Genomic DNA, 11581 nt, shown 5'->3' with positions numbered 1-11581 from the left:
CTATGTGTGAAAGAAAACTAAAATTGGACGGAAGCTGGAACACACACTATAAATGATGATGCAGTGTTAAAGGGCTGTGAATACTTTTGAAGGTGTTGTACATATCTAGAGTCAGATATGTTTGCTGTATATGAATGCGTGGTCGAAGCCGTCTCCTGGGTGATTTCCGTTCCGTTTTCTCCCCGCAGCTCAGCGCCTTCCCCCAATTACGGGAAGAGACGGAGAGGATTGTTATCACAGAAATCCGAGAGCAGGAAAATAAATGCAGAGAGCAGGTTGCTCACACACGTTCACACAGTGCAACGAAAAATATTTGAGATCATTTATCTAAAACAACAAAGTGTATAACGGCCCATTTCTCCGATTAATGTCTGCTCTGTTCAGGTCTTGTTGCTTATTGACATCCAGCTCGCCTACATAAACACCAAGCATGAAGACTTTATTGGTTTCACTAAGTGAGTTACTGCATTTCTATTATAATGAAATGTAAACTGAACCGAGGAGTAAAAATGTGCTGTTTTCATTCCTCTCAGCTCCCAGCAGGGGAACAACCAAAGCAATATGAACTCTTCAGGACAGAATGCAAGGAACCAGGTAATGATTAATCAGAGATGCATCATTTCCTGTTATTTCATTATTATCACAGAAATTAAACCTGTTCGTTCATAAATGTTGGTGTTCTTCCAAAATAATTGATGGATTTAACGAGTTACCTTAAAGAGGCCGTCTAAGTTCATTTTCCTGCAATATAAAATGGTTTAATTGTAATAAAAGTGATGCATTAAACCTTTTCTTCCCTACTGAATAGAAGTCTTATATCATTGTGTCATGCGTTCTTCATCAGTGGGAGTTGTTCTGCTGTGGTAGCTTCAAATAAGCTTGTTTTATGTGAGCAGGGATCTGGGGTCCTGCGATGCAGCCATAATTGTTTTTTTGGGCTTTTCCCAGAAATCAAGTCATTTTTCTTTTTTCGTCTCAGTGTGTTGTGATTTATGGATAACACATTTATTCCAAAGGCAGCAATAATTGAAAACACATTTCTGTTGCCTCGCGTTAGGAACCTTAAGGACGAAGCTGACAGTATTTGCTCAACAGCAGCAGATCGTAACCACAGCCTACAGAAAATCAAATGGAGAAAAAAAAAAGAACATCATGCTCTTACACAATTTAGCACAGAGCTTTTACAGCAGCTCGTGTAAAAAGGATCCGTATCAACAGGAAATCCCCCAAAACACTGAAGATGAAAAAAAAGATGACCTCATTTTAACGGTGGTTTAACTTTATCTTTTGTTTTTTTGCAGGGTTCAGCTTTTCGCCCGAATCGAATAGTAGGAGAAACATTTTTTTTGCCTTTTTTATTTTTTTTTTTCTTCACTGCCGCTTCTTCTGTTAAAGAATTGTGTTTCAGATTCAGGTTTTGGGTCTGCATGCTGCTTCCATTGGACCTCTTTGCTTTTTTCCTCACAGTAACAGCATCTACTCCGCCTCAGCATAACAATATGCATGTGCTGAACTTTTCTCATTTTCAAATGATGTACAGATGTTCTGACTTTTTTTTTTTTCTATTTGCAGGATGTACATGTGTCACATCGTTGCATGATGTCCTATTTCCTCTGTTTTTATTCAGGGCACATCTTTCCTCTGTAGTGCATTGTCTGCCACCCATACTGGACTCTTCCATCCTGTTTTTTTTTTTTTCCAGACAAGCTGGTTCATTTTTATCTTTCCTTCCAAGCCTCCTGTTTATCATTTGTTTTCTTTAATTAATAAAACCCAACAGGTGGTAAAATATCTGAGGTATTATGCAATGGGAAAATTATTCATCTTAAAGCTTCTTAATTCTAACAAACTTCTTTTTTTCCTCTCAAGTATTTTTGCTGTTTATTCTCTTCTTATCAGGAAGCTCTGTTCCCTTCATTTTACAGTGGAGAGAATAATTATTGAACATTTTCGTCTTTATTCACTGATAAAAGGCAGACCTGATGTCGGGACAACTCAATCCACACAAAAAAAGAATAAATTAGTCTAACCATTAGTTAATGCGTAATAATTTGCACAGAAAAATTATTATTGAACAATATGCTGGTGAAGATTCTCAGTCATCCAGGTGATAGTTGTTCCAAAATAGTAAAAGAAAAACAATCCACTGGGCTTGTTTTCTAAGTTGGAAGACGTTTCGCTTCCTATCCAGGAAGGTTTTTCAATTTAAAATGTCGGAATTAGCATTGAGTTCGAAGCGTCCTAAGAGGCGGACCTGTTCTTCTGGTTCAATTTGCATGTTTTTTAAGCCAAAACAAGTTTTGGGGCAACTGAATAAAGCTTCAAACTCAGGGCTAATTCTGACATTTTTAATTGAAAAAGCTTCCTGGATGGGAAGCGAAACGTCTTCCAACTTGGAAAACAAAGTCCAGTTTTTTGGAATATTCTAGAACAAATTTTACAGAAATATATAGTATATTCAACTTCAAGATGCCTCTCCAACAAAGAAACTAGTCTCATGAATTTCTCAGGTGTGATTTTGGTCTTTTCTTTAACACAAACTGTTCAGTTGTTGAAGCTCTTTTCCATGTTCTCTGATGTCCATTAGTTTTCCACTTTACATAGAGAACATTGCAGTTCAGTGAAATGCTTACTCTTTTAAAGGTTAAAAACCGTAAAATCACACTAAGCCTGGTTCTGCTAGAGGTTTTTGTTGTTGTTAAAAGGGAGTTTTTCCTCTCCACTGTCGCTACAAGCATGCTTAGTGTGAGGGATTGCTGAAGAGTCAATGAGTCGTTTTAGATAGAAAATTTTTAATAAATTTGACTTATGTGTTGTGAATTGGCGCTATATAAATGAAATGAATTGAACTTTTGAATAGACGACTCTATGAAAGCCTCTATCCAGACAGTTATTGTAATTATTCTTTTTTTCTGTCAGAAAATGAGTAGGAGCCTCTATTTGTGAATAATTCATGATTCAATTCTGGTTTATCCACTTCTGGATTATGGTCCAAACCATCCAGCATGAAAAATTCAAAATTTAGAGAAATGTGTGTTACGAGTATTATTTGTATTTTGTGCAACAAAGATTTCGCTTTTGTCTTTTTCCTTGCATGATAAGTTTTTCATGAGAAATATTTTTGTAAGCACTAAAGTAGAACTTATAATAGATATGAGGCCAGAATTAATTCTTAGTATCACAGATTTCAGCTATTTTTTTTCCCATTGATTATTATTTTTTATGCATTGTTCTACTTCTTTACACAAATGTATTTAATATTTTGTTGATTTTGTTTACTGCATCAGTTACCTGGATTGTTACAACATCTGGTATGAATGTTAAGTTTAGAAATTGATCAGAAACACTTTTAAAGGCCAGAAACATTGAGATGTTCTTATTTTCCCTGCTGTATGTGCTTCATCTTACAGCTCTCTCCAAACCAAATCCTTCACTATGTGCTGCCATTTTGTTATCTCAGCTCCTCGTTGGTTGTTCTTGCAGGTCATTCATAAGGGCTGGCTGACCATCAGTAACATTGGCATAATGAGAGGCGGAGCTAAGGAGTTTTGGTTCATCCTCTCTACAGAAAGCCTGTCGTGGTACAAGGATGAAGAGGTAAGACCTTAATGTTCATATTTATACTTAAACGTCAATTAAATAAGTTTAATTTTTTGTAGGTCGTAGATTTGATTCAAAATAGTGAAACCAAGACACAGCAATACATCAGGTTAACCCACATTTTAATAAAACTTATCACACCTTGAAACAGTATTTCAAGACATAGTGGCAACTGTAGTGGTCACAGGTTGAGGAAAGGTGATGTCAGTGGGGCTGCCATCTGTCTGCCTGTCTGTGCCTGCTGTACAGGAGCAGAAGGTCTGCACAGCAAGTGTAGACAGGCAGACACACCACAACAGTCTCATTTGGTCACTGCTGATGTCACTGGAATAGGGATGGACTGAGTATTAGGATGCAGATTGGAAAATGTGCAAAAGGCGTAGCAGCTTTTGCAAAGGGACCGTAAACATTCAGATTCCAGATGAAAACCCTGAAGATGGAAAGAAATATACCAAAGATAAATAAGACTGACCCTATCTTGATAGAAAAGCTGTAAATGTAATACTTGGAAAAACAGAGAGAGCATCTTGAAGCTCTTCACTAGGTCCACCTGGACCTGCAGTTGACCCCCACCATTTCTCCTTTTCATTTCACGGACCCACTTCCTCCTCTCGCTCGCCCCTCGCCCGCCCCCCCTCACTCCCCCTTTTCTTCCTCTTCTGGGAGTTCAGGCATTTGGAGCGGCTCACTTTGACACAGCTGGATCTGCCCCAAGCCAAGCGAAGACACACACACACACACACACTCTAACACTGAGTGGTCTGAGTTGTATACACAGCATACAGAGCACATGCTGGCTCTGATGTAAACAAAGTGGCATGCAAATAGCAGAGGAAAATATACACTCACTCAGACATACACACGATCACTTTTCAGATAAACACTAGACTGCTTGAACGCAGTGTTCCAGGCGCGGCCCCAGGCATGCATTTTGTACACATACGGCGTAAAAGTGGCCTCTGCTGGTGTGACCTCACTAAGCATTAACAAATCAACATCTGCAAGGAATGATATGAAGACAAGCGCACCGATTCCCCTTTGGTCACATATGAGCAACAACGTCCTGATGCCTACACATCCCAACACCTACCAGCTACATTTTAGTAGCATGAATGGCTTTTGGCGCTCAGCCGGGCCATTTATTGGTCAATGCCTGCATCCCCTCCCTGCTCTGAGGTTTTTCAGCTGTTTGTGTTTGGAAGGCCTGATTACATTCTCAGTCACGCGTGTTATCACAGTAGATGGGATCTGCGGCCTTTGTGTGAGACTCACACTCAGTCGCACACACATACGGAGTCGCACAAATCAAACTTCTGCTTCTTCTCTCACTCTGTTCCCGCCTTCCTAACTCTGCCACCCACTCCACCTCCACAGACCTCGCTCTTTTATTTGGATGCTGGTTCTCTTCATTTCTCTTTTGTGCCCCTGTTGCCTTTTTCACTCCTCTGTCTCTCTTAGTCTGGCTCTATAACCCCCCCAACCCCACTGCCCACCCCTAACACCCCCCCTTCCACCACCTCTGTGGTTGGCAGTCTCTCTGGGACTGTGCACATTCCTAGCTGGAAAATCTGAAGCTTTGTCCAAACACCAACGTCCAAGATCTGCCCAGAGAAATCCCACATGGCCGTTTCTATACTGCAGAAACCCCCCACCCCCCCCCACTCCACAGCAAATACTCCATCTCCATTCTCCCTTACCATTTTCCACTAACGATTATTGTGTCATTTCACCACAACTGTCCAAGCTTAACAAATCCAGCTGTGAATTGCATTTGCGTTCTATGCATTTTGTTCCCTGCTTCGACCTTAATGCAGAGGGTCTAGAATAATAGCTCAGAGTTTAAACTCAACAGCACGCTGAGCAGACACACATTCCTGCCGCCTTTCGACTGCCAGGGCTCCACCAGGCATCTCCTGAAGAAAAACAGACGGCTCAAACCTATATACAATCAATCTAGATGTACTCCTTTGTGTGTGAGTGTGTGTGAGTGTTAGTTGTGAGAGGCCTGTTCCATATCATCCATCTATTAGTTTCAAGGAAGAGGAGCAGACAGCTCCACACAGCAGAGCTCTGATGCAGAATGCTTCTCAGCCACTCTTATACTACTGGACATGACTTCCACACATGCATGCACTAATAAAATGTACATTTCTGCATAAAAAAACAGTTTTGTTGCAATCCAGATGCACATGCAGAGACTAAAGCAAAAAGCTATAAAAAAAACTGAAAAAGAATATAGTTTATAGCCTTGATACAAAAAGTTAACTTTTAATACTGAGAAATGATCCCAACAGTGGTCATTTTAAGACAGTTATTTTTGTAATAACGCTCTCCTAAACATTGCTCAACTTTTAGAGACAAGACGCAAAATCTACAAAATTCAGATTGTGTCTTGATATTGACTTGATTACGTTAAAAAAAATAAAAATTCAACACCCTGTTAAAAAGAATGACAGAGATTAAAGCAAGAAACCAGACAGTCATAGACATTAAGCAAAGACTACATGCTAGCTGTCATGTTGTCCTTGCTGCTCATCTCTAAGCTGCTGATGCTCTTCCATGCACAGTCTAACCAATGTGCAGACTACTGTACACCAGAAAGATCCTGAACAGGTAGTCTGAACACTGGGATGACGGAGCAGGAGCCCATTCTCTATCCCGGCCTCGCCTCCTCCATCAGTGTCGTCTGCTAGCTGTCCCGCCAGAAGCTGAGGATGGCTTGGAGAAAAGTTTCCTCTCTTATTTTTTTTGTTCCCCCTGCTATCCGGTCTGGATGTCAGCTTGAAGGGGCAAGAGGTCTTCATGTGTTTCAGACATCCACTCCTTTAGGCGTCTATCCCGCACAGATGTTAGTGGTTGTCGGGCCGCTTGTCCGCAGGACCGTGTCCCAGCTTAGTATCCAGTCTTGACGTGGCACATTCGCTCATTCAGTCAGAGATCTGCCTGTTCACTCTGGGAAGGCATAAGGAAATAAGGGGAGTGAGAGAAGGAGAGAGAGTAAGGGAGGAACTTAGCAGCCATATATGGGTTGATGGAACCCATGGGGATTCAACTTTGCAGTGGTCTGGATTTTCTCGCCATTTCTTCTCTACTGCCTCCCCAGCTTTCCATGTTCCTCAAAGTTTCCCTGTCTACTGGTGTAAGACCTACTTCCCTCTATCACTCAGTCATCCCCGATCCTTTCACCCTCCTCTCTTTTTACATCTATACTTTCAACTTCAGCCCCATTAGAACACCCTATACTCGCTCCAAACCCCTCCCCTCTCCCTAAAGCGATCCCAGATGTTGCTGTACGAGCGCCAATCGCGTCGCAATGTCTGTTACAGGAAGTGGGCCTCTTTGGGAGAAAAAAAAGGAAAGGGGAGAAAAGGAAGAGAGTCATAGGGTTCAGGGGAGCACTCAGAAAGGGAAGACCTAAATGTAGTGTCATTTCTCATTTCACACATTTGCACATCTTTCCTCACAGAACACCCAGAAATGTTAGCAGATTTTCTGAGACTTTCTGTTGATGCCGTCGTTTTCTTTACAAGCCGTGGTTGTTCCTATGACTGTTCTATCTGGAAGGCCTTTTCTCCAAGGTTAGTCAGACGGCTGGGGAAGAAAGACGAGGGGGAAGGGCTGCATTTCAGGAGAAATGTTGTGTTAGAGCTTTAGTCCTGAGTAATGACTTTCACATGTGGGCCCGGCATCTTTCTTGTTTTTTTTTGTACTCCCCTCATTGCCTCCCGCCCCACTTCACTTCTACATCATTCCCTGCCTCCATCCCGTCTGGTTCTCCTCACACCAACTTCTCAACTCCTTCAGCTATTTTTTCCTTCACTCAGGGTCTCCTAAACTGATTAGTATCGCTTTGCTCTTCTTCTTTGGTGTCTCTGTTGTCTCGTCTTTACCTAAGAGTGACTTAAAGGCACATCATAAGAGTTTTTATGCCTCTTTTTTACCTTCTGTCATTAAAGAAACAATAAATGTAATGTTAACGGAAATACTATGATATCGGCCAACATGCAGTAGTTTGGATGGAAAAAGATACTAAAATTACAAAGTGTTTTAAGTCTTTAAAGGTGTGGCATCTATTTGTTTTCAGTCTCCAAAAAGTCAAAACTTTGTAAAAACCACTTGAGAATAATAGCTAAAGAGCTTTTGGAGGAAATCTCTTTTTTTCCATTAAAGCCCACAGCATGATACTGTCCCCATCTTGTTTTATGTAGGAGGGAATCATGTGTTAGGGTTGATGCAAAGTGTTGGTTTTCTATCCGACTTTTTTCCACGTCGGCCGACCAGATCCATCCTGGTTTCAGCTGATCAGAGCAACTTCCTTCCTTTTGTTCTCCTCCGGGTTTCTTTTTAACTTTAAGTTGAATCTTACAGCTCATCTTTAAAGACCAGTTTTGATAGATTAACAGAGGTTCCTTCCACCTGAGCTGTGTATTTCTGCAGCTGCTCCAGTCTGGCTGTTTGTCTCATTTCTGTCGTGTTTGAAGAATAGCTTAGACTGCTCATTAAAGCCGGGCATACACTACGAATTTCTCAATCGTTGCACGCAGCTAAAGCTCACACTGTACGACCAAACCGCAGGGTTTAAAAGTTCCCAGCTCACGATGTTTGTTTTCACACTGTGTGACCCGACGCACTGATGCAATCTACCTGCTCACTGTACGTCTAAAAACCAGGTGGGACTTTGCTCTGCAGTGAGATGGAGCTACTCGGACTCGTCTATCTGGAAGCCAAACTAGTAGAAGAGGAATATGAAGCTCACTAGAGTGAAACGAGCTGCTTTGGCTATTTGTGCAATTTAGTGCTGAAAGCCCTAAAAAGAAAAGGTGACGACTTATTTGGAAAAAGACAAATGTGGCGACTACGGTCTGTCAATTTTACAGAAAGAACTCCATTTCACTCATTGCACCCCCGCCATGCTTCTGCGTTTTTTTGTCTGAGAGGAAGAAGAAGAATCCTTGTTTTCCCACTGAGAGATTTACCCACGACCACCTTACGACGGCCGACTGAATTTCAAACATGTTTGATTTTCTCCTGACCTTATGATTCCTGATGAGGAGGTGGTCGTTAGAGGCTGATCGCCCCTCGTTACCCCCTGTACAGCTACACCACACACCATCAGGCTGAAAGTCAGCCCCATCAAAAAAATTCTTGCACGACTTGAAAATCGGCCCGAAAAGGGCAAAAAATCATACAGTGCTTTAGGTGTTCCAAGCTCTGGATATTGTTTAACACCTAAACATTAATTTAAACTAACGGTAATCCCTTCTCTCTTAACATGGTCCTTGTTTTTTACAATACTGATGTTTACTGATGTTGTCATAAACCTCCAAGGCCTCTACTGAACAGCTAAATTTACACTAAGATTAAATTATAAGGTGGTTTAGTAACTAGGTGACTTCTAAAGGTGTTGCTCTGGATTTTATTTTGGGATATTATAATTAAAAGGGCCTAAATATAAATGTGTGCCGCACCTTTTAGATTGCTCTACTAATACAGTAGTCTGCAACTACTCCTCTCCTCTCCTCTCCTTGCCCTCCAGTCTTTAAGGCGGGAGGGTATATTTACTACCAGACAACTTTTTATCTTTGGCCCCTAAATGAACCGTGTTCAGTCTCTGTTGTTTCTTGCTATCAACACTAATGTTGCCTTTTTTGTGATGTCATATTTTACTCTGCGTGCCTCTGTCAAATTTTATCTCTGTGCGCTCTCTTTTCCAGGAGAAGGAGAAGAAGTACATGCTTCCTCTGGAAAACTTAAAGCTCAAAGATGTGGGAAAGGGCTTCATGTCCAGCAAATTTGTTTTTGCTATCTACAACACGGAGTTAAGGTTGGTGTGGGCGCGTGCATGCATGGGGATGAGTCAGCGTCTGAGTCAGAAATGGGAGTGCTGCTCTTGTCACCTGCGTGCTCAAGTTTTTTTGGGTGATATTTTATGAGGGTGGACAGTGTCCACGAAGGAAGAGGAAGGGATGTTGGTGCAATAATGTGCCCTTCCACTAACCCTCTCTCATTCAGCTTTGGACTCAAAGGTTGGGTACTGGAGTCGGTCCCAGGCTGCTGAGGGCAGAGTTTATGTGTGTGAAACAGAACCAGTTGAGAAATGAGAGAAACAGTGTTTAGGAGCTGGAGCTGACCCAAAGCCTGACTGATTGTACCAAAGCATATGGGCTTTGTTTGTAATTCTGTTCTGTGCTGGATTAGGACACAAAACCAGGGGTTTGAAGGTGCCTGCGGCCGTTTGTGCCGTTGTGTATGCGTCTCTGCAAAGAGCGCGCCTGTGGACCGCAGCATACCGACGGCAGGCTCATTAAGCAGCTAATCAAAGCCAGAGAGCTTGGATCAGAGATGAGGCTGCTCATGTTTGGAAAGAATTGCTCGACTCACCACAAAAAGGAGGGAGAGAGAAGAATTGGAGGAGCAGAGAAGAAAGAAGGCGGGAGAGAGAGAATATCAGAGCCATCAGCCAGGAATGTGTCAGACTCTGTCCTGTGGCGCCCCCTCCTTCCCCGCTCCCCCCCCAGCACTCTCTCTGAGCCCTTATGGTCTCTGTTTCTCTTTCTGTGTTTGTGTGTGAAGGGGTGCAGACATAGCTGTTGCTTTGTCCCTGCATGACAGTAATCAAAAACCTCAGGAAACTTCAAATCTCAGGCGGTTGTGGCTCTGCAGAAATTCCCAAAGAAGAGTGGGGGGGAAAAAAACACAAAAAAAAACTACCAAAACTTGCAACGAAAACAAGAGTGAAAATCAAGATGTATGTGATAAATCAGAGTAGAGAACATTTATAGCGTGTGCTCACTGGTGTACACAGATGTTGGTGTCTTTATTATAGCGTAATAGCACCTCTAGTATTGTGGTGTTTGGCCTAACTCCCTGTCCGTTCGCCGCCACGCCCTGACTTATTAGTCTCAACCATCGTAGACCCGTTATAAGCCCACAAACTGAAAGCCCATTTCCTATAGTACTCTCTTTATTCAGCCTTCCCAGTGTTTCCTCTTTATTTCCCATGTTTTTACACCAAGGTTTCGCATATTTGAGGTTAATTGCTGCATGATCCGAATGTGAAAAGGGAACAACAAAACAACTGAGCGATTAAAGAAAAATGTTCAACAGATGGGCCACAGCCCGCTCCAGCGCCTTACTTTCCTGTGCTGTTTCCACAGAGACGGCAATGTGGACTACAGTGGGTGTGATATCTAAGAGCAAAGTAAAGCTTTGCGAGTGCGAAGGTGTATGACGGTAATCGCAGCAAAGGTTGTCAAGTACTTGATTTGGTTTGAGATGAATGAATCCCCCAATGTTTCCATTAGGGCGCTTTAGCTGATATTGAGGTATACCGAGGCCTCAGTGTTTACATGATACCATTCCCACGGCTTAAAGTCTTTGTAATGAGGCGCCACAGAAGGAGGGAGAGTGGTGCAGTTTTCCTGAAAAGTGGTTGTAAGAAGGCTCCTACGCTCTAGCTTCAGAGATTTTAAAGAGAAAAGTAGGTGTTTGGAAATATCTCCAGATGACATCAGTCATGATGCACATGATGCAGGAGAGCTGCCTAACCCTCCTACAGAACAGATTTATAATCTTTTTAGCCTTTAAACCAAGTCCTTCTTTTGTTTATATTTATTCAGCAAGCATCCAGTAGCATCAGTGCCCCTTAAACACAGGGGTGCATTTACCATAAGGCAATACTAAGCGGCTGCCTAGGGCCCCAAGCTCCTGGGGGCCCATAAAACTCTTTTTACATGTATGGTTAATACAACTCTTACTTATTTGTGCACATTAATTATGTTTTTGATAAAAATCCTTTAGCTAAAATGACATCAGAACGCTGATAATATTAAGTGTGTCTCAGCCCCCCCTTCAGTGTCCACCATATTGAATCAGTCTAGGGACGCACGATATTGAGATTTTGGCCGATATCCGATATGCCGATATTTTAAAACTCATGTAGCCGATAACCGATATCGATACCGATGTTAAAGCTGGACAA

General features: G+C 42.1%; 1 protein-coding gene across 1 annotated transcript in view; it reads left to right on the top strand.

The window, feature by feature from the left end:
- The window catches only part of dnm3 (dynamin 3), a 47984-nt gene that overhangs the window by 24390 nt on the left and 12013 nt on the right, over positions 1-11581 (top strand). The window contains exons 11-16 of the mRNA XM_015398001.1: positions 189-275; positions 385-455; positions 534-594; positions 1302-1328; positions 3484-3597; positions 9315-9424. Coding sequence (XP_015253487.1) covers positions 189-275; positions 385-455; positions 534-594; positions 1302-1328; positions 3484-3597; positions 9315-9424 — 470 coding nt within the window. The remainder of the gene's footprint in view (positions 1-188; positions 276-384; positions 456-533; positions 595-1301; positions 1329-3483; positions 3598-9314; positions 9425-11581) is intronic.

Source organism: Cyprinodon variegatus, unplaced genomic scaffold (genome assembly GCF_000732505.1).
Source record: "Cyprinodon variegatus isolate N-32 unplaced genomic scaffold, C_variegatus-1.0 Scaffold902, whole genome shotgun sequence".
Classification (NCBI taxonomy): Eukaryota; Metazoa; Chordata; class Actinopteri; order Cyprinodontiformes; family Cyprinodontidae; genus Cyprinodon; species Cyprinodon variegatus.
The sequence above is the reverse complement of the archived record's forward strand: the minus strand, read 5'-3'. Positions and strand labels throughout refer to the sequence as shown.